Source organism: Lissotriton helveticus, chromosome 8 (genome assembly GCF_964261635.1).
Source record: "Lissotriton helveticus chromosome 8, aLisHel1.1, whole genome shotgun sequence".
Taxonomy (NCBI): Eukaryota; Metazoa; Chordata; class Amphibia; order Caudata; family Salamandridae; genus Lissotriton; species Lissotriton helveticus.
In genome coordinates this window covers 1,105,890,979-1,105,914,965 of record NC_136069.1, presented here as the reverse complement: position 1 = coordinate 1,105,914,965, position 23,987 = coordinate 1,105,890,979, and the positions used below count along the sequence as shown (strand labels likewise).

The following is a 23,987-nucleotide window of genomic DNA, read 5'->3' as shown; positions in this document are numbered from 1 at the left end:
TAAATATTCCTAATAATCTGCAGTGGCACACAACTAATGTATGTTTTAAATGTTTATTTTGCAGGGCACTACTGTGTTCCATTTATCTGAAAAGTCAGCAACTTGCTATAGAACATTCAGGTACCAGGTTCATGTACCGGTGCCATTTTTCTTATTTTCTGCCTGGTTTATTGATTGATTGCATTTCATTATGTTCCCTTTTGCCAATCTGAATTTAAAAAAAATTAAATTAAGGGTGTTTGTGTTTGGTTGCTGCCTGCATGTAAATGTTTTTGCCATGCTATAGTACAATTGAGCATTACATTACTGAATGGTTTCCTACATTTGTTAGTATGCAATTGAAGATGGATGCATGCATTGTCTTGGCTGTGTTTTTACTTATTTAGCTATGTATTTTGTTGATTCTGATTTGTGTTTTTTATAGTGCTGGGATCTTTTATGTTACATCCCCAACTATTCATACTCTTGGTGTAGGAGTTGTGTTTTGTTTACCCAATTCTTCTTTTATCTATTATGATTGTGCTCACACTAGTTTGAAACTTTACTTGAAATTTAGTGGTAAGTTATTTATGGTTATTTAGTGCTATGATTTCTGTATGCTGACACCCTAAACTATTGTGCTGTTTTGTATACGCATGCTGGTGCTGAGCCATTACGGAGCTCAAACCTATTTATTTGTGTTGAAGTTTGATTTAATTGTGCTGTGCAATTAAGGTGCTCAATTGTGTTTGTGCTGGTATTGCTTTGCGCAGAGCATCCTAAACTGGTGTGAGGAGCCATTTAGGTGCTTATGTATATTTTCGTGTTGTGAGCAAGTTATTTAGCTCTCATTTTAAAAATTTGAATGTGTTCTGGGCTTTTTCGGGCGCTCAATTCTGTTAATACTTTTTAGTGCTATGATTGCATTGTTTCTTGCATCTTAAACTATTGTGATGGTTAATCTTTATTTGAAACTTTATTGGGGTGTTGCATCGCAATCTCCTATTACGTACATTTTCTTGTTTTGAACAAGTAATTGCTCAACTCTGTTTACACCTTTTAGTGCTGGGATTACCTCCTAAACTATTGTGAACGTTAATCTTTATTTGCACCCTACGTGCAAGTTGTGTTGGACATGATTTAGTCCACCATTACTTTATGCCTGCCGTGTGACCGCGCCTGTGGGGCTAAAAGAGCGTGCCTTTACTTCTATTAGTCTGCGGTGGCACGCACACCTAATGTACGCTTTGTACATTTGTTCTGCACAACATTACTGTGTTCCTTTTATTTAAAAGTGAAAGGTGCATTTATTATTATTTTTCCTAACCTTTATCTATAATATGTCTTTGCCTAGTGTATGCTCTATTTTATCCTATGTATACTTATCTCTCTTGCCAATATGCTACACTTTTACTATGTACCACTAATTTTAAAACCTGCATAAGTAACAGTCCTTATGCTTGCTAATGTTGACAATGCCGTGGTATCCTATCTAATTACATTGTGCGGAGCCATGTTGAGTTTAAATCATATGCTCTCATTTTAACAGGATTTTGCCAGTGCTAGGATTACTAACCTTTACATCCTAAACTGCAGCTATTTTTCAATTTTTTTCTTATTAGTGACATTAATATCCGAATCGTGTTCCTCCAAGAGACACATCTCACCAGCACTGAGCTAGGCAAACTACAGTCCAAATGGTGCGGCACCATATGTGCAGCGGCATACTCCTCCTACGCACGGGAGCACTAATTTGGATCCGACTGGGGACCCCCTTCCAGGAACTTAGACGGGTGGTGGACAAGGAAGACAGGTATGCCCTAATAGAGAGCCTTTTAGATGGACACTCGATATTGCTGGGAAGTATATACACCCCGAACATAGACCAGGACAAGTACTGGGAATGCCTTACTGGGGTCCTTGCTCAATTTACCTCCATACCTTGGATATTAGTTGGTGACTACAACTGCACGTTAGACCTCGCACTCGATCGTTACCACCCTCCACCCACACATTCAGCTGCGCAGAAGCAAACAGAGTGCTTTCAATTTTGGATCAAACAATGGGCACTCACCGATGCATGGAGAATGCAGCATCCGCAGACAAAACTGTATTCAATCCACTTCATCCCACATAACCTTCGGGTCCGTTTGGATCGCTTCTTATGTTCGGCGGCAGTCTTGCCCAAGGTGCACCACACAGATTACTCGGGGAGGTTTATTTCCAAGACCATGACACTCACGTACTGCAACTAAATTGGAGACCCCCGCACCCCCTGGTCCCAACATGGCATCTCCCTCTGGACTGTCTAGCAGATCCAGTCTTCAAACATGACCGATGGAGGAGTATAGAGGAATATTTCACAAACAATGCAGTAACAGCATCCTCCACATTAATAGAATGGGACACATTCAAGGTGGTAGTCCGGGGAGAATGCATCACACAAATAGTGTGAGTAAGGCGAACGCTAGAGCAAGCACTCACCAAAGCTGAAAAGCACCTTGCCACTGTTACTAAACAGGACGTGCTCTCGGAAGAGTTAGTGACACAGATAGCCAAGGCCAGGACAGACTACACGACAGCCTGCGTCGACCTCCAACGCTACAACTTCAGATCATATGCAACCTGAATGCACAGGGAACAAGACAAAACGGGTACCTTGCTGGCATGGTTAACCAAACAGGACAGTGACGTGAAGCCTATAACTGAGGTGATAGATCCCCACGGTAACCTAGTACGGTCCCAGGACCAGATTCTTTCGGCATTTCACCAATACTACTCGGAGGTATATAGGTATCCAGCCCCCATTGAACAGGGCATAATTGACCACTTTCTTACTCCCTTGGTGATTCCCGAGATCACGAGGGAAGATAGGACATCACTAGAGGAGAGGATACAACCAGCAGACATCACCCCTGCCCTGCATGCGTTAGCCCGCAATAAAGCACCGGGTCTAGACGGACTCCCCTTAGAATACTACAAGACCTACTCCCCCTTGTTGATCCCCAGACTGGTGGCGATATATACCACAGCACTAGATAAAGGGGAATTGCCGAAATCCCTCCGGGAATCGGTTATCGTGACCTTCCTGAAACTCATGCAAAACAACAGTTGATGGACAGAATGTTGAACAATGTCATACATTCACCCCAGTACAGAGATCTGGGCCTAAATCCATCGTTTTTTTGCACTCCACACAACCCCAGGTCAGACATGGCCATATGCAAATCAGCCTTGACCCTGTGCCTCATGGGAACAGTCCAGCCCGAACTGCCAAGCCATGTCTTTCCTGGACCGGAATCAAGCATCCTAGGACCGGTTTCTGGCTATCAGCTGTCTTCAGCCAGGATAGCTTGACTCCAGTGGTGTGGAGAGCATGGGACTCACGTCTGAGCATACCCATCCCACTCGGGGTGACAAATGCAAAACAACAGTTGATGGACAGAATGTTGAACACTGTGATACATTCAGCGCAGTACAGAGGTCTGGGCCTAAATCCATTGTTTTTTTGCACTCCACACCACCCCAGTTCAGACATGGCGATATGCAAATCAGCCTTGATCCTGTGCCTCATGGGAACAGTCCAGCCCGAACTGCCAAGCCATGTCTTTCCTGGAAAAGAATAAAGCATCCTAGGACCGGTTTCTGGCTATCAGCCGTCTTCAGCCAGGATAGCTTGACTCCAGTGGTGTGGAGAGCATGGGACTCACGTCTGAGCATACCCATCCCACTCAGGGTGACAAATGCAAAACAACAGTTGATGGACAGAATGTTGAACAATGTCATACATTCACCCCAGTACAGAGATCTGGGCCTATATCCATCGTTTCTTTGCTTACCATGACTTTACAGTTTGGACCCAGCCATATGCAAATCAGTATTGACCCTGCGACTAGTGGGAGAAGTCCAGCCCTAACTGCCAGGCCAGGTCCTCCCTGGACTGGAAACAAGCATCCTAGGACCGGTTTTGGGGTTTCACCCTCATCAGCCAGGATAGCTTGATTCCAAAGGCATGAAAAGCATGGGACTCACTTCTGGGCATACCCTTCCCACTCGGGCTGACAAATGAAAAAAAGAACAATTGATGGACAGAATGCAGAGCAATATCATACATTCAACCTAGTGGAAAAATCTGAGCCTATATCCATCTTTTTTTGCACACCATGCTTTTCCAGTTTGGACCCAGACATATACAAATCAGTCTTGACCCAGCGCCCAATGGGAACAGTCCAGCCCGAACTGCCAGGCCAGGTCCTCCCTGACTGGAAACAAGCAACCTAGGACCGGTTTCAGGGTTTCACCCCTCATCAGTTAGAATAGATTGACTCCAGTGGCATGGAAAGCACGGGACCCACGTCTGGGCATATCCGTCCAACTCGGGGTGACAAATGCAAAAAGAACAATTGATGCACAGAATGCAGAACAATGTCATACATTCACCCCAGTACAGAGATCTGGGCCTAAATGCATCATTTTTTTGCTCACCATGCCTTTTCAGTTTGAACCCAGCCATATGCAAATCAGTCTTGACCCTGCTTCCAATGGGAACAGTCCAGCCCGAACTGCCAGGCCAGGTCCTCCCTGGTGTGGAAGCAAGTCTGATTTATATGCTAAGATGCAGAAGGAACAAGCCTCACTGATAATCTTCTTGATTCTATTTGCAAGAGGGAAATTTGCAAAAAGTGGGTCATTATTTTTCCCCCATCAGTAGAGGAATGGATTCGCTTGGTTGATTATTACCGTGGCTTAGAGCAATCCCGAAAAATAAGGCATGCATTGATAGAAAATGGAGAAATTACCTCCCTGACTCTTTCTCCATGTTATAGTCTGATCATTGAGATATTTCTTTTTCGATTCAAGCTGAGAGTACCTGAAAGTATCTAGAGTAATGTGCAAGGTTAAGCTTGGTCTCAGCTTTATGCCATAAAAGTATCTTCCAATTTATTGACGAAGCTTCTGAAAGGTCATTAAGCCTTGATTAAATACTCATCAGATTATTGGCATGTGCAATACTGCCGTCATTATGAGCTAAGATACTAAAACCAGCTCAATGAACATAAACTTTCATTTGTGGGAAACAAAAATATGATTTTCCTGCAAGATTTAGTCATCTAAAACATCAAAGGAAGTGTTTGAAATATTTCAGGATCTGAGCCAAGAGCTTTGTGCAAATTTAATTAGTTTTTTTGTTGAAGAAAACACAGAGGTTAGAAAAGGAATAGTTTCTGAGCTGACTGCTTGTCTTTTCCTGACTATGGTTCCAATTACATGTTGCATGCTACTGGGGTGATTTACCGCACAAATTTGAATTTACAGGTACTGTGTGGTAAGTCCACCTAATACTGTGAAATTACAAGTTCAACATCATGGAATGTGGAATTGATGTGTGGGGTTGTAAAACCACAACAAAGTCCCAATTCCATGGGGTTTGAGAGCTGATGGTAAATGTATGATGTAAGCTCTGTTTAGGGTGTCTGTCCCACATAGTGCTTAGAGGTATTTACTTAAGGTAGAGGAGTTACTGTGAATTCAAAGTAATTAATTATTTTATTCATGTTGTTATTCAACTCTTGTGAAAAGCTTTCGCTGTTGTGGGTAATAGGAAATAAATAATTCGGGCCAACACAGCCTTGGCAATCTAAGAGAGTGAGATCCTAAAACTTGTTAAAACATACATGCAGCTCTATGTACTGCACATATATTCACTCTCTCCATATGTGTGTTGTTTTAAAATGGCCCTCTCTGAAGGGTCAACCCAAACGTGTTGCCTTTTCTGCTAACCAGTGCTAAAGTTCATTAGCTCTCTACTCTAAACATTGTTTCATTGACTTATCCACAAATGGGATTTTTAATTTATCTTTAAGTCCCTAGTAGAGTGTACTACATGTGCCCATGGCCTGTAAATTAAATGCTACTAATGGGCCTGAAGCACTGATTGTGCCACCCACGTAAGTAGCCCTTTAAACATGCCTCAGTAGAACCTGCATGTGCTGTTTACACTGCCATGTTGACTTGGCATTTAAAACCCTTGCCAAGCCTTAAACTCCTGTTTATTATACATGAGTCACCTCTAAGGTAGGCCCTAAGTAGGCCCTAGGACAGAGTGCTGTGTAAGTAATAGGTAAGACATGTACTTTTAAGTTTTGCATGTCCTGGTTGTGAAAAACCACTAAATTAGTTTTCCACTACTGTGAGGCATACTCCTCTCATATGTTAATATTGTGAATTCCTTGTTATACTTTTAAGCTATAACTCCTGTTTGAGAATGAGTAGCTCTGTCATTTTTGATAATATTGGAATGGTAATGATAAATCCTTTTTACTGGTAAAGTGGGATTAAACATTACTAATTTGCAAATTCCACTTTCCGAAATTTGGCATTTCTCTGCTCTTAAAGCTCTGTGTGCCTGCAGCCCCTCTGTCTCCAATGTGCGTCAGGGGTGGGTGACAGCGTGACTTTGTGTATTCCCTCTAGACAGCTACACACAAAAGAAGGTTAGGTGTGTTTGAGTGCCAATCAAAACCCTGATGGCTCATCCTGGGCAGTAAGGAAAGGAGGAGCTGACACACTTGATAGGTAGTGCCCTGTCCCCACACAAAGGGTTGATTGCCCCCCTGTAGGCAGTCTGGAGCCAGGGTTAGGAAATAATTACTTTTGTGCACGTCAAAAACCCTTCTTTGAAGTCATCCCCACTTCAAAGGCACAACTGGGTATAAGTACTGGGTCTCTGGCCTCACCAAATCAGACACTCTGTTCCTGAAAAGAAACTCTGTCAGGAAGCAGGACTGCTGTGCTGCTAGAAGGACTGTCACTCTGTTGGACTGCTGCTCTGGAAGAACTGTTTTTCTATTATGCTGCCATACTGCCTGCTAATCTCTGCCCCTCCTGAGGAAGAACTGGACTCTGCTTGAACCCAGAGTGATCTCTAAGGGCTTGTTGACTTGTCTCCTGTTTCTGGAACTTATTACCATCAAACTCTCATCACCTGCTCCTGTGCCTGGTCCATTGGAATTGAACCCAGCTGCTTGCTCCAGTCAAACCAAAACTTCCCCTGTCTGTGTGTAGTTGATCCAAAGCATCGTCGCAGTTGCAGGAGCAGTATCGGTGCATCGCGTTTGGAACTAGAGCGTCAACACATTGGAACTGCTGCATCGCTGCTGCTGCAGTGTGGGAAGATCAACTTATCCCCTTAACTGTGTGGAGAAACCCAGCACATTGCCTATGGAAGTAACACCTCTACACTTGGCGCATCGTCTTCAGAACTGGCGCATCACTGCGTGAAGAAAATTGACTTATTACCCCAACTATAGGATCGACACCGATGTATTTCTCACCTCTACCCCACATCTCGCTGTTGCGACCAGGATCAAGGTACTTTGTTCAGTGGGAGACTCCTGTATCTGGCCCATGCTGCATTGGAGTCTGCCTGAGCTCTTAACTTTGCCCTGACCAGATAACCCTCAATAATGTTTATTTTCTCCTTACCTCTTTCTTCGTCTTAACTACGACTATCCTCGCTTTCCTTTCCTCTCCTTCTTTCTGTCACCTCTTAGGGCTACATCTCATTTAGGCTTCTTGGTTGAATTATGATACTCGTATAATACCCACACTCTTCTGAATGATAACAATCGCCATCATGGTTAACCATTCATTTGCCGCTGACCGTCACCTTTTTATTATATGTTCTTACTTTTGTTCTGATGTACGCTCACCTGCATATGTAATGTATACACAGCATAATTGGTTGTACTGAAATTTCCAATAAAACCTTTTGAAATCAAAAAATAATGTTTATTGCTTCTAAGTGCTACTTTTACATTTAAACTTTACAAAATTCATATCTCGACTTCTACTTATTGGATATTTGTCATGTTGGTCTTGTTTTATTTATAAAATGCATATCTATTTTTCTAACATGCTGTGGAGTCTTTATGTGGTGTTTTTATTGCATTACTGTGTGTTGCCTATTGCCTTGCACAAATACTTTACACATTCTGTCTTAAGTTAAGCCTTCCTGGTCTGTGCCAAGCTTCAGAGGGTGAGCGCAGGTTAATTTATGGTGTGTATCTGACTTACCCTGACAAGGATTGTGGTTTCTGCTTGGACAGGGTGCATACTTCTGCCAACCAGAAACCAAATTTCCAATATGTGTACTCTATATATAGATTCTATACATACACAATGCTCAGCTCCCCCAGATGACAACCTTCAGTGGATCCCAATCAGTAAACAATCCAGTTCAAATTCTGCCTGTCTAGATTATAAAGCTATTCATAATAACAGCTCACTGATAGATGTTGGGTCTGCTCGTCATCCCTGATGGCTTGCAAGGTTTCACAAACCAGGACACCCTATTTCTTGATGTCACCAAATTTAGAATAAGCTCTCAGCTACAGCAATCCTTCGCACAACCATATCTTGGCCCCCTACCAACAAAGTTATGGAAACCAACCTCTCTCACCACATTCTGAAAGTATCCCACCCCTTTTGAGAATTTCTAAACTAAACATTAGAGAGTGTATGAAGTGGTGCAACTCCCCCTTACTTAGACCTGCTGTTTTCTACTTTGTGTGCCTATGATGTTTCTTCTGAAGCACCAGTGTTGGACATGATTTGTAGCGTGCAATGGGAACATTTTGAGGCTGTGTGTGGGTTGGAGTTGTGAACACCTTTTTATATTGACTGAGAGGCCGAAGCAGGCAGCACGGTGCAGGCAATGTTAATGTGCTCTGGGTACACAAAACAGTATAGGGTGGGTGTTTCACATAGTATGAAAGCAGCCGCATCATGTCATATAGTGTGCTGTGGTGCAGTTTTAAAATGAAAATAAATCAACTGGCATCAAGTATATCATGACTACCGCCCACATAGCTTTACCAAGTTCCCTTAGTTGTGTGGTCGCTGATTGTTAAAAAAAACACCTAAAGCTCCAGCAGCATGTAAGTGGGTAGGTGTGAATGGGTTCTGTCTTTTCAGTGCTGTTTGGGGGTGCGTAACACAATGGTGGAGAAGTTAATGAGCCAAACTTCAAAACAAGTTATTGTTCAGTACGCATTTTCTTCTTTTCATAGCCAAATAATTTAAATGTGTTGGACAAAATGCTTATGTTTACTGGAAGAAAAACATTCCCCAGCTATTTATCAACCATTTTCTCACATTTACTATTGAAATGGCCTCCACGCTAGATTCTCTCGCCAATGAATATTGAAACTCCAAAGATCCCAGAGCCATCCTGCTCATCTTGTTCAGCCTTAAACACCATGCTCTCATCACACCAGCACTGAAAGTCTGCGGCAAAGCTCTGGATTATATGCCCAGTTTTCCCTCTTCTTCCCACCAGATTTTTAGGGCCATATGTACGAGGAGGGGAGGAGGTGTCGTTAGCCTCCTGGGCTTAAGGACACACTCCGCCACTTCGGAAACGCAAGGCTGCACCACATTTACAAGGATGTGGTGCAGCCTTGCTTTTCCCCCTGTGATGGCGCTAATTTTCACAACTTAGTGCCAACACAGACACCCTTGCACCAGAGTGCAAGGGTGTCTGTGTGCAGGGGAGGATTGGTTATGTATAGGAAGGTGTCCCTTCTTGCACTTAACCAATCCTAAATTGCCATTTTGTAACTTTCATGTGTGCTGCTTCATGCAGCACACATGAAAGTTACAAATTGGCATTCTTAAAAAGGTTTGTTTATGTATATGAAGGGACACCTTCCTGTACATAAACAAACAATGGCATTTTGCTTTTTCCATGTGTGCTGCACAAGGCAGTACACAAGGGAAAAGCAAAAACGAGGAATAATAATGCATTTCTCCTCATTTCTTCACCTTAAGAGCAGGCTTTTACTGGTCTTAAATTTTGTGCTGCCTCCTGTACGCCACCCTTGTACATAGGGGGCATCGTCAAATACAATGGGTGTTGCAGCGGAATGCCCACCACAACACCCACTGCACGCCCCTTTCACGCTAAACATAGCGTGAAAGTGTGCTTTATGTACAAGGCAGCGTTAAGCCACGTTAAGTGGCTTAACGTTGCCTTGCACATAAGGCAAGGCCCCTATCGCCACAGGAACGACACAAAAAGTGACGTTCCCGTGGCGATAGGGGCTTGTACATATGCCCCTTAATGTCTTTCAATCTTTAATATGCAGCCATTCCCTCAAACGTATTACAAGAACATTGGATGAATGATGTTTCATGTTAAGGCTTATCCATGTGGAGGTCCCTATCTTTGTCTGTACCCATTTATACCGCGGTTCAAAAATTCAGGAAACTGCTAAAAACTAATTTCTTCAAGCAAATTTCTGTCTAGTCCTCCTTCTACCTGCTTCTGTACTCGTTTCCTCAGACCTGTTGTTCAGCTGGCTAAAATGTTTTTTGCGCCACCCTCTATACCAGAGGTCTTCAAACTACGGGGCGCGACCCCCGGGGGGGCCGTGGAGCAATGCAAAGGGGGTCACACATTCACAGTCACACTTCTGCTCAGGCCCAAGGGCTTCAACCCCCTCATCCCCCGTCCTGTGTCTCAGCCCGGGCTGCTGCAGTGCTACTCGAGCTGCTGGGGCCTCAGCTGGGCAGTGTCTGGAGTCTTATCTCCGGCACGCCCGTCAGAGTTTTTCACAGGTCTTTAAAGACCATTTACATATTTACATGCCTTTGTAAACTGGTTACAGAGGCTTAGTGTTTTTTTCCTGATTCCAGTATCCCCTGGGTCCCACTCTGCCTATTCCTTACATTTGTATTTTACATTTACTGCTGTCGTGTGAGAATGCATTTCATGAAAAGGAATACAAAGTAGGGTTGCCAAAAGTAAAATGCCTGCATGTGTTGTTTAAAGAGCCTGCAGAGACCTCCTCTTGACACTAAATAGATTTATAAATAAAAAAGTATGTATTCATCCAGTATGTGAATTTTCTGTCTTTGTTCTCTTTAATTATCAGTCATGGATTATTGAGGCAGTCCTAAAACACAATTCAAAGTGCTCTATAATTATATTTGCTGTTCAAAGTATGCACATATAATTGCTTAAAATACAGCTTTAGGTGACTGCTTATTTTTGTACCAACTGGGCCATAAAAATAATCTGCTGGCACCCCTTACCATAAGACTGGAAGTTTGTTGCAGGATCAGCACTTTATTTATTTCCTCCACCCTCGATCCCTGATTAATGCCATAATAGCAATAGTTTAACTTAGATCTTAAACCCTACGCCGCTGTCAATAACATGCTGAGTTACTTCAAGTGTCTGGGAATGCACCCTACATTCAGACAACTCACTCCTCATTCACGCCCTTCACTTTTATACTCACCCTGCACTCATAGCGATCACAATGCACTCACACTGATCACCATGCACTCACACCATTCACATGCTCACCCTGCACTCATAGTGATTACTCTGCACTCACAATGCACTTGCGCTGTTCACCCTATACCTCACCCTGCAGTCACACAAGCACACTACTCATCCTGCACTCATGTGAGCCTTCACTCACCTGTCCCCCTCACTGCTGAACTTGCATCCGTACCCAAATTCGTATGGCCACCTCACTCACTCCTCTCACCCTACTCTCACACTGTTGCATCGCTCACCGTGCACTCAAATGGGCACTTTTGTCACCCACACAGTGCAGAGGGTTAATGTGCCTGTTACAAAGAATATATACCATGCAGATCAGAGAAATGAGTGTGAGTAAACTATGAGTAGCACTATGAAAAAATGAAATGTTTGTCAGAAAGGTGCTATAGTGAGATGAGGTGCATTGTTGGTGAGTGGTAGTGAGGGAATTCATGGAGAAGGAGGAAACGGGGGTGGGGCACCAAAAAAAGGCCATGTGCAACCAGCGGCTGGGAGTGTTAGCCGCCCCCCCCCACAGAAGTTCTGGTCTAGTGGCTTCCCTGCTTCTGCCGATTATTATTATTTACATGTGTAGTGCGCTACTGTTACCTAAAGATGACCTGGGGCTAATAACCATCTGCTGCCTGAAGGCAAATGAGAAACACAGAAGGAGAAGGAGAACCAGCCAAATGGGGTAACCTACAGAGCATAGAGAAAGGTTTTTATATCTTCCGAAAGGATAATTGATTCTTGGTGGAGCGAAGCAAAGGAGGGTGCAAGTCCCATAACTGCGCGGCCTGCACCAAAACAGCGAGACAGACAACTCATGCCTTCTTGAATTAGGGAACAATAAGCAGAATGGCACAGGCTGAGAGGAGCATACAGGTCCGACCCGTATGCTTGGTGAGGAGAGATGAGAGGATGAGAGAGGACAGCAAGGGAGTGAGAGAATTTGATTGAAGAGGTCAGGGATGAGGATAAATGTAAATTGCAGAAGAGAAGTGTGGACACGCTAGAAGTGAGTGTGAGTCAAAGGTGAGGGCTTCTGTTAGAACAAAGGAGAGATGTGAAAGATGAATGGGGGGACCGGAGAGGTGTAAGATACAAATAGACAAAAAGTTGAATGGAGAGATGAGGTGAATGAGAAGTGCTGTGGGGAACGGGTGATGACGGGGCCAGAGAGGCCATGAGATAAATGCGAAAGACTGTTAGAGATGAGGGCAGTGAAAAGACAGAATGGCAAGAGGTGATTAAAGGTGGAGTGAGAGGTTGAATGGGGAGAGTTCAGAAGTTGTAAAATGGGGTGAAAGAAAATGGCCTGCAAAGTGAGAGAGGGATCCGGGGTTGAGAGAGGAGAGAGGGATGGAAGGGAGGGGGTGAGAAGAAAACTGCATAGGTAAACTGCTTAACTCTGCACAAAACTGCCAGGGATTTAAGGGACCCCTGCTTCTCCCGGCCAGGGCCAGGTGAGCTTCTAATGTGGCAGAATATATTCCTGCGGAGTGGAAGGCCCTTCACAAAGGTTGACTATAAATCTTTCTGATGTCAATTGCGTTATTTTGGTTATAAACAGGTACTGATGGGGTGAAATCTTTCCTCAGTGTTACTATGTGTAAAAAATTAATTTCAAAATAATGAAGCAATGCTATCCCAAAATACGCGGCATCACATAACATCATTTACATTTTTTCCCCACACAATTTAGTCAAGCCTGACCCGTAATTTGGTCCTCAACTGCCTCATAATTCCAGTAGCCCTGCCTACAGGTTTAGACATTTTTGTCAGGAGGGGTTCTTTACACCTCAAAATGTTGACAGGGGGGTCTCGGCATCCAAAAGTTTGAAGACCTCTGCTCTATACCAATGCTTTATCTCCTTTGTGTCAGCATGGTTGATGAGTTCTTTTAGTTGATAGCACCACGAAGACAACATGCCACTTTCACTATTTATAAATAAATATGTGGGGTGAGAAGTACCTAAACCCTCCTTTATTACTATAATTGTTACTAGTACTACTCGAAAATTGTGCAATTTATGGCACATGCACCAATTGTATACGTGTATCTTACATACCAGGCAATAAAGATGTAGCTTCCGGTGTCATTTATTGTAGTCGGTAGAAACCAAAGCTTTTCAACAGAGGAGTGCACTCTCTCTCCTTCTTCGGTTGTAATTTTCTGCTTAGTACGTTCATTGTACCAGCTGAAATTGTCACCATCTTCTTCCGGGTCGAACTCCTCTGTTATCACAAAAGCCTCATTTTCCATGACTTGAAATGTTTGAACGCTTTGCCATGTGGTTGAATTAACTGTAAATAAATAATATATGTTTAATAATATGTAGCTTTCCATGCAAAAAGCCCTAGGCAAGTATTTTATTTATATTGTCTCCACATTGTGCTCAGTTGATGGATGCTTTGTTCAAATGTGGTAGAGGCAATCAAATGCAGAGATCCAGAAATGCTCGGATATTCAGAAATTAGACTATTTGCCCACCATTTTTCCCTCACGCCATTACCTATACAGCGGAGAAAACTTGTAAATACATGTAACTCAATTAATTGACACAGTTTAGTTAAATTAGTAACTTGTTTTATGTAGACCTTCTCACAGCACTTCTGTATTTTCTAAGTGCTGTAAATGGCAGGCGTTACTATTAATCAATGTAATGATTCTCAATTCAATGATTTAGGAAGGATGAGTCTGCCTTGCATGTATTCAAACTAATTGTATTTTTCATTTGCTAACGCTCAACTCACTTAGCTATCTTGCCATATCTACCACTCTCTAAAAATACACCAGATGCAGTGCAGCATTGATCAAGAATTTCTTTGAGAAAAAATATCACTCAATGATCCTCAGCCTGGTTTCAGGCCAGGATGAAGAATGTGGACTGTGGACCAGGTCTCGTAAGAGTTTATACAGTCACACAGGGTCCGATTGGCAAAATCAGAAGTGTCTGCAATCGCAAAATGGCCTTTTGGTAAAAAAAAAGGACAAATTGTAATCAGTAATATACATGCTGAATCAGTATTTCAAATAGGTGTGTTTAGGGCATCCCTTCCAAATACCAGTTTGGAATGGCATTTATTAACCTGTTCGCTGCTTCTGTCGGCCAACGGCCGTCACGAGCACTACATGGCTAGTGCTGCGCACGCCCGTTGGCCGACGCGCCCCGCCCACTCTTTCAAACCTCCGTACCGTGGTGGAATTTGCACCGCGGTAAAGCGGTTAATGTTTTGTGACCAAAATACTGTTGCAAAACATTAATGATTTACAGACTACACAAAAGTAGGGGAAACCTATTCACAAAAGAGAACGGGAGTCTATTGTCAACATTCACAAAGGGGAAGAGGCCCCTGGAGACAGTTTCCCATTTGTGAATGTTAACAAAATATTTTTTTTTAGAGTAGGGAGTGGTTCAGTAGACCATTGCGTACTCTTAAAAAATATTTGAATCGTAGTGGGTGGCAATTTGCGACCTACCTCTTTAATTTTCATGTGGTAGATCGTATTACAACCCACTATGATTCTGTATTTTTCAAACCAGTCTATTAGTAAATAGATAGGCTTGCAAAATACTGCACTGGTAACTAAAAATACTGGTCACAAATTGAGACCAGTATTTCAAGAATAATGATTAGTACATCCAGCGCTGTGATTTTACAAAAGGTTGTTATTTTTTTCTAGCCCCTGCTTATCAATAGCCAGCATAGGTTACGACGTAGACACATATGCTTTGCTGAAGAATGTAAAATAGTTTTTTGTCCTCTGTATTTTCAAGTTTGGACTTCCAATATGAAAAAAGTAGACCTTATTGTAAAACAACTATGAAAACATCCAGAAATAGATTTTCCGGATAAAATAAAAAGAGGTAAGGGAAGGGACAATGGATAATTTACAAGGGTTCCATATTGAAAGCACCAGTGTAGATATGCTTTTATTGTTAATAAAGTAGGACCTGATTTAGCAAAGACCCAACAAGAGACAAGGGGAGTATAACAAATATATGAGAAAGGAGGAGACGGTTACACAGTAATTGCCAAATGGATATCAGATTATTTCGAGTAAATGTTGACACGTTTCCTTATTGACCCTTCCCATTTCTAAAGTTGAAAATTGGCAGGATACTGAATAATATTCATATGAACAAACAAACTGTCACAAACACGGAAAAACTATAAAATACTAATCAGGATAAAGCACTTTTATTCATACACCAGCCCTGAAATAATTTCCCTCCACAAATTCAACATTTAATGAAACAAACAAGACAGAAGACTGTGGTACATTAATTTAACTAAAGAGAAGGAGGGATACCATCAAAAATAATTGCAAATTAATTTAAGGACAGAGAATGAGGAACACCATAAACGCAGGTGTGGAAACATAAGCAAACATGCTACTTGAAGAAATGGCTGTAACACACAAGAAGAAGGTTTCCAGGGGAACAGTTGTAGAAGTGAATTATATCATTTGAAAAATAATGCCTAACGTGTGGTGTGGTTCAGTTAGCATAACTAGGTCACATTAACAAGAGTAATTGTCACATTGCAAAAACATTTATGTTTTTTTCTTGTAATGGATCTGCGTATGTTCATGTGTTTCTCTTTTGTTTTTTTAAATCATAGAAATTCCATTGCAAAACATGGTCTCTTTGTCTTTGTACAAATGTAACTTATCTCAAGCTTCCATGCTGAAAGGATGTGTGCTGACAACTTTGCAAGGTTGTGTTTTTTCTTTGCAACAAAGTATGTCCCTAGCAGCCAATGTGCAAGTACCTGTTATTTTAAAATGAACAGATGATTGGTTTGTTGCTAAAGTAAAATGTTAGTGCTGTCTATTTGCGTTAAACCATGCTATGAATTTGTGCACCTTCATTTAACAGAACATTGTACAATGTGGTATTTGTGGTATTTGTGAAAGAGCAAACTCTCTAATTAATTTTGATTGAAGCATTTTGATTACTTTGCTCGCTGATTAGAGAGATCTGATGCTCCTGACCTTTTCTGTAATTAGTGCCAATTTACTAATATTTGTTCGACAAATTGCTGCAGTTTACTTAATTTCTTAAAAGCAAATATAAATATTGCATTTATTAAGATTTTGGTTTATGCTAGTTACATGATTAACCCATTTGTGCTTTCTGTATTAATATCATGATTTGAACACATCTGCAAATGCTCAGAGCTAAGAAAGCCTTGTTGTACAGGTTTTGTAATGGTCTTGATGGAGCATTAACCCCTTGCGTGCTGATGATGGCCCCTGTCCGTCATGCATCACAGTGCTCGTGTGCTGATGACGGCTGGGGGCCGTCATGAATCCGCCCACTCTTCAAAACGGCCGCACAGGCGTAGAATCGCGGCCGCGCCCAAGGGGTTAAAGGTCAGAATTCTTCCTTTCCTGCCCATCGACACTCTTTAATTAATGAGAAGTGCAACATCGACACAGGTATCAGACTTAACCTAAGGCTGATCTGTGGATCTGTATTAAGAAAACACTGCATATCAAGATCTGTGCTTTCATTTACAAATCTGATATTCCAGGAATTTTCCCTTTTTGTTTTGCTTTGATGGAAGCTTCTACCATAATGTTCCCCATACCAATTATTTTTCAGAAGTGAACCAAGAATTGAAAACATGCTGTTCATAAGACATGTAGTGATATGGAAAATGTAATGAACCCATGGAAACACAGATGGCATGGGCACCAAAACCACATGGTATGGCACCTTAACGTGGAGTCCTATTCAAGGTTTTATAAGAACATTGTGGTAAAATATTATGAATCAGTGGCGGCTGGTCCATAGGGGCAACGGGGCAGCGCCCTACAAAAGAAACGGCTCACTGCAGTTTGGGCAACAGGAATGTAAGCAGACGAATTTGTCTGTTTACATTTCCGACCGGCCTGTGAGTCACGGGTGAAATTGCGCATGTGTCAAGGCACAGCACACGCAGGCGAGGAGTCCAGAAGATGGTCCGTCTGCGCATGTGAGTGAGGAGCGTCGCCCCTCACTCCCATTCACAAACCATTAGGCATGCTGTGCATGCCTAATGTGGTGCAAGCGTCTGGAGATAGGATCCTGCTCGGGCGGTGACGCGTTTTTTGCAAAGTCGCCCCGTGCCCTATCAAGTGGCAGGATATAGAGTAAGTAAACAAGGGTTAGCCGACACCCTGCGCATCCAGTCTCCTGATTTGGCAGTTAGCATTGCAAAAGAAAAGAGCGGGCAGAAGTTAGTGCGACGCGGGACTGGAGGAGAATGGAGATGCCTGGTAAGTTTATTTTTTTGTTGTATTCATTAAATTAATCCCCACACCGCCTCCCCCCGCAAACCCAGTATCCACGAGTCATGCAGGCCGCGAGGAGAGGCATCTGTCGCCAGACGATTCCACACTGAACGAGATCGTACATCTGAGTGAGGGGTAAGCAGGTGGGGCGACAAAGCAAGCTCGAGGCCAAGGTGGTTGAATGGGCTAATGCTGCACCACGCAGAGCAGAGGTGCAGGTGCATACTAAAAGTCGTAAACAAGATCTTGCAGATTTCAGAGCGCTTTACATTCAATCAAGATGGGTATACAAAGTAATTTTTAAAAAACACGGATCAACAATTATATTTAGTGTCTGGTTCACTATCATTAGCTCTGGCTCAGCACGCAGAAAAATCTACACGGTATGAGTGTTCCAATGATGGATGCAGGAGGATGGGTGGATGGATGGGTGGATGCATGAATGAATGATGGATGCAGGATGGATGGATGGATGAATGGATGGGTGAATGGATGAATGGATGCAGGATGGATGGTGGATGGGTGGATGAATGAATGATGGATGCAGGATGGATGGGTGGATGGATGGATGGGTGAATGGATGAATGGATGCAGGAATGGATGCAGGAATGGATGGAGGATGGATGGGTGGATGAATGAATGATGGATGCAGGATGGATGGGTGGATGGATGGGTGGATGCATACATGAAAGATGTATGGATGCAGGAATGGATGGAGGATGGATGGGTGGATGAATGAATGATGGATGCAGGATGGATGGGTGGATGGATGGGTGGATGCATACATGAAAGATGTATGGATGAATGGATGGGTGAATGGATGAATGGATGCATGAATGGATGCAGGATGGATGGTGGATGGGTGGATGAATGAATGATGGATGCAGGAAGGATGGGTGGATGGATGGATGGGTGAATGGATGAATGGATGCAGGAATGGATGGAGGATGGATGGGTGGATGAATGAATGATGGATGCAGGATGGATGGGTGGATGAATGAATGAATGATGTATGGATGCAGGATGGGTGGGTGGATGGATGGATGGGTGAATGGATGAATGGATGCAGGAATGGATGGAGGATGGATGGGTGGATGAATGAATGATGGATGCAGGATGGATGGGTGGATGAATGAATGATGTATGGATGCAGGATGGGTGGGTGGATGGATGGATGGGTGGATGAATGAATGATGGATGCAGGAAGGATGGGTGGATGGATGGATGGGTGAATGGATGAAGGATGGATGGGTGGATGAATGAATGATGGATGCAGGATGGATTGGTGGATGAATGAATGAATGATGTATGGATGCAGGATGGGTGGGTGGATGGATGGATGGGTGCATGAATGAATGATGGATGCAGGATGGATGGATGGATGGATGAATGGATGGGTGAATGGATGAATGGATGCAGGAATGGATGCAGGATGGATGGTGGATGGGTGGATGAATGAATGATGGATGCAGGAAGGATGGGTGGATGGAAGGATGGGTGAATGGATGAATGGATGCAGGAATGGATGCAGGAATGGATGGAGGGTGGATGGGTGGATGAATGAATGATGGATGGTGGATGGATGGGTGGATGCATGAATGAATGATGTATGGATGCAGGATGGGTGGGTGGGTGGATGGATGGGTGAATGGATGAATGGATGCAGGAATGGATGCAGGATGGATGATGGATGGGTGGATGGATGGATGGATGGGTGGATGAATGAATGATGGATGCAGGATGGATGGGTGGGTGGATGAATGAATGATGGATGCAGGATGGATGGGTGGATGGATGGATGGGTGGATGCATGAATGAATGATGTATGGATGCAGGATGGGTGGGTGGGTGGGTGGGTGGATGGATGGGTGGATGCATGAATGATGTATGGATGGATGCAAGGTGGTTCGGGCTCGCTCGCTCGCTGTGCTCGCTGCGCTCGCTGCGGTGCAATATGCAAATTAGTTTACGCCTCACCACTTTCAAATGTCACCAGCCGCCCCTGTTATGAATGCAATAATATTGTTGGGCATAATAGCATCAGGAAATATATTGGTTTTGCCATTTCTCAATAATTCTATTTAAAGAAAACAGCATAATCAAAAAATGCAGTGTTTAATACAGCTTGCATTAATATCATAATGCATTTGTTTGATTTTTTTTGTGCTGTAAAGATGTGTTTTTCTTGTACATTTATTCAATGCTTTGCACATATATACACTAGTCTGCAACACACTAATATATGTACTGTGTTATATTCCTGTTAACGTTGACTATAGGTAATGTAGCGCTCATGTTCAGTTGCCATGTTTTCTGCTTGTTGTGTGTTTATCCTTTTTCTCATTACAGGAGCCAAGCTGTAACATCCAACGTTAATTGAATGTATCTAATATTTTAGTTTTCAGTGAATGTTTTTTTAAATGTTCCTCAGAGAGGAAACTAATGAGTGAACACCTAGAAATGAAAACATCTAGACTGAACTGTATCATCTCGGTACAGATACAAGCGGAATGTAATGCAGCAGATGCTCCATTGTGTGTTAGCCAGGGAAATGTAATGGAGTTTCTTTATCGTAATATCCTCCTTCCTGATTGGTTCCCTTCATGGGAATGGTGCGGAGATGAAACAGTCTCCATAAGGAGTCAATTTAAACCCAATTAACGGTGGAGTTAATTAGGAGATGCTTTTCTTGCTCTCTTTAGAGATCATGTCCTTTCCTCTTGCCCGAAACAGTTAGACGTCTCGGCAAATCCCCTTCCTACCTACTTAACTGAATCTTTATAGGTCTGTGCTTTTAGAGGCTTTTCATGCTGACATTGTCTGCCTAACGTGTCCCCAACCTTCCCTACCTTCCTACTTTACATAAATGAGGACATTTCCTTTATGGGAAAGCAACGCTGCTTTAATTTACATTATGGCACCTTTATAATTGTCTATATTTGTAATTGCGATTTTGACCTGATTTGAATCATGCTGCTCTACATTAATTAATTGATTGATAATGTATGACTAATTTGAATTATTTAAGTTAGAACTAATCTCTGAAAAAACTTTAAAAGTTGGCAAATCTATCACTCTCTGTCATTTTTGTGGGGCCAAATATGCTTCATGTTATTTAAATGTATTGATTTGTTGTGTAAAGCCTCTGCCTATAACTAAATATCCATCTGCTTGAGTGTACCTAAATTTGCCCCAGCAACTTGCATGGTACAAAACGCAGTAACAATAGTTTTAATGTTAGATGTACTTTAATGATTCATTATATTTGGGCATAAATTGCATCTAATGTGCTTATTGATTATATATGTGTTTTGTATGTAATAATTTATTGTGGTGTTTTTATCATACATTTTGGTGTTGATGTTGTTTTAAGATTTACTGTTTTAATATTTAATAATAAATGTAAACCACCCTCACTGTTTGTGGGATTATACTTTTTTAAATTACTTCTCGATTAGAGTTAAATTAGTAATGTAGCAAATTAATATACATAAAATTTAAAAAGAGTATTAATTGGAACACTTTAAAGCAATTGTATTCACTTAACTACCAGGTTATGTTATTTTGTTTGTAGTTTATTGAAAACATTTTAAAACAAGGTAAATAGTTACATCCTATGTAACATAGTAGTAATATTATTTTGAATATAAACATATATTGACTAGCATTAAATAAATATGTAATGCTTTCTGACTTGATTCTTGTTGGTAAAGTGTTTAACAAAAATATTTTTACTTGAAGCAGCTGTCATTGTTCAACATATTGAGTGATAAATATATTTGCTCATACATTTACAGAGTATTTCAGGCATATTTTTACAGTACTGTTTTTGTTATCTACTTTAGAGTATTGTGTAGGGTTTACAAAAAATAGTATATGTTTTTTCACATCTTATTTAACAGTATTACAAACACTCTTTTTTCAATCAGTGTTTTGTATACTCTTTCCTTCATGTCATTGTCAAGGGATGAGGCTGTTGGTTGCAATTTCATTGTATCATGTAAGATATGTATAATATGCATTAGAACTAACTAGGATTGCGGTGAATCCGCATTCTCCAGGCCGGGGGAAGCCACCGCCGCCCGGAGGATGCGGATTCACCGCTGCGGTGCCTACAAAGACCCCCCCGCCAGATTAGGATGGCTGGGGGGTAATCGGCGGACGGGAAAACCGTCCGCCGCTTTTCCGCCTCGGTCGCCTTCCAACCGTGGCGGAAAAGCTTTAATATGGTGGCGGTGTCTATCAGACACCTCCAGCCATATTAGGATGGGGCAGAAAACATACTTTTCCGCGGCGGCTTTTCCGCCGTGGAAAAGCATGTGGACTTTGGTGTTTGGGGGCCCCAAGGGTGTCGGGGGGTGGGGGGTGCACATGGGGGGTACCTATGGTACCCCCCAGCATTTACATGCACAAAGCGGCAGGCACCGCGCGGTGCCTGACGCTTTGTGCATGTAAATGTGAATCATGCATTTTTAACCTTGCGGCGCGCAAGGTTAAAGATACGGGATGTGACAGCCAGGGTGGCGGTCACATCCTAATTGCACTGGAGGGACCGCCGCTGCCCCTGCGGACGGTCCCTCCACCTTGGGGATGGCGGACGGACGCAGGTCCGTCCGCCATCCTAATAGGCCCCTAGGATGTCTAAGTTTCATTTTTCGTATTTTAAGCTTTTTTTTGCATTTGTAGATCAATCAGTAGTGTTTTTAGTAGTAGATTAGTGCATGTTTAGTATATTAGCATTGGAGATATTGTAGGCGACTATATGGTCATTGCTGTGTATTTTGTCATAAACTCAGAGTTTGTAGTGATAGTATATTTGTACATGTTTCAGTGTTTGTTTTATTGTTTTATAGTCAGAGGAATTTGTACTGTATGCAATGGAAACCTTCCCTTTTGGAAAAGAAATTAACTTAGTGCATCCTTTTGATGCCGGTCGGTCGAACTGCCGGCCACTATTGCGGCAGTAAGGAACAGCCAACAAGCATGTGGGCAGTCTGACCTCTGTAACCCGATACAACTGCCAGGGTGATGGTCAGGAACACATCGGAACCATAGCGGTGGCATGCTGCGGCTGAGGGAAAGGTCGGCAGCACATGCTGATGTCATGCATTCACCTCCTGCACGTCCGTGCACCGTATCCTGCATTGCACATGGTGCACAGAGGTGAGTGATGGCACTACATGTGCCCCTAGGGCCACTTTACAATGGCCATCGATTGACGAGGGCCCTCTTTTGAGATTTCCACCATGAAAAGGCTAGCAGAAAGGGATATTGTAATCCCAACTGCGGTGCCTGCCTTGGGCCCACAGGCATGATTGGAGGCTGCTCTTACCGCCACCAACAAATTTATGCCGTGCTGCAACCAGTGCCAGAGGGGCCCGGGCATCAGCTACAGTCCAGCGACTTTGTTTTGGTGAAAAACTTTCAACTGAAGAGCTGCCTGGAGCCAAGGTGGAATGGGTGCCCTGCTTGTCCTTCTCGCCACTTGCACAGCAGTCAAGCTTGAAAGCACGAAGCATTGGGTGCCTGGCACTCACGTCAAAAGGATCCCTCTTCCACTTCGGTATGATTGGTGAGTCGTCAACGGCATTGCTGACCAGGAAGGAGAGCGGGTGCCCCGCTTCGTTCCCTTCTCTAACGCCCGACTGAGGTGGGCGCAGACGGACGAAGAAAGTGATGCAGCATTGTTGGAGGCAGTTCCACCTGAGATAAGGACGGCACCACTTAACCCTGTTTCCAATAAACCAGAATCTGAGTCTCAATGCCCTCCTGACCCTGGGGTTTTACCCCTCTTTGTTGGCAAGAAAGTGCCTGGAGCCACCAGGTATAACATGCGGCCCGATAGAAGGACAGTGCATTAGCAGGAAAGTCCAGGAGTTAGGGAAGTACTCAAGCTTAGGGCGTAGGTGCTAGACTAAGGTGCCTGCATTAGATTAGAGTGAGCTACACTGGTGCACTGCCCTGAACACTGGACAGGATCGTTGAGGGTACTTGCCCAGGAGGGAGGGTGCCCTATCATGAAAGAAGAGGATTTGTTTTCCAGCAAGGGCTGTGATTGCGCATCTCCTCCATGGGAGTGCTTCATAGCACTGTTGTTAATGAACAATCAGAGCCTACTAAGTGGTTAAACACTTTACCAACAAGAATCAAGTCAGAAAGCATTACATATATATTTAATGCTAGTCAATATATTTTTATATTCAAAATAATATTACTACTATGTTACATAGGATGTAACTATTTCACTGGCCCGCATAAAGAGAGACATAGACAGACTTATACCGAGAACGCTTTCCTGCAGATGCTTCGTCAGGTACACAGTACCACTAATGCCACAAATTGTTGGGTGTGTGCGTTACTCCCCTCCGTTATGCACAAGAATGATTT

General features: G+C 42.9%; 1 protein-coding gene across 1 annotated transcript in view; it reads right to left on the bottom strand.

Annotated features, from left to right (window-relative positions):
* The window catches only part of LOC144771880 (interleukin-1 receptor-like 1), a 417,138-nt gene that overhangs the window by 251,168 nt on the left and 141,983 nt on the right, over positions 1-23,987 (bottom strand). Inside the window, exon 3 of the mRNA XM_078656126.1 lies at positions 13,387-13,621. Coding sequence (XP_078512252.1) covers positions 13,387-13,621 — 235 coding nt within the window. The remainder of the gene's footprint in view (positions 1-13,386; positions 13,622-23,987) is intronic.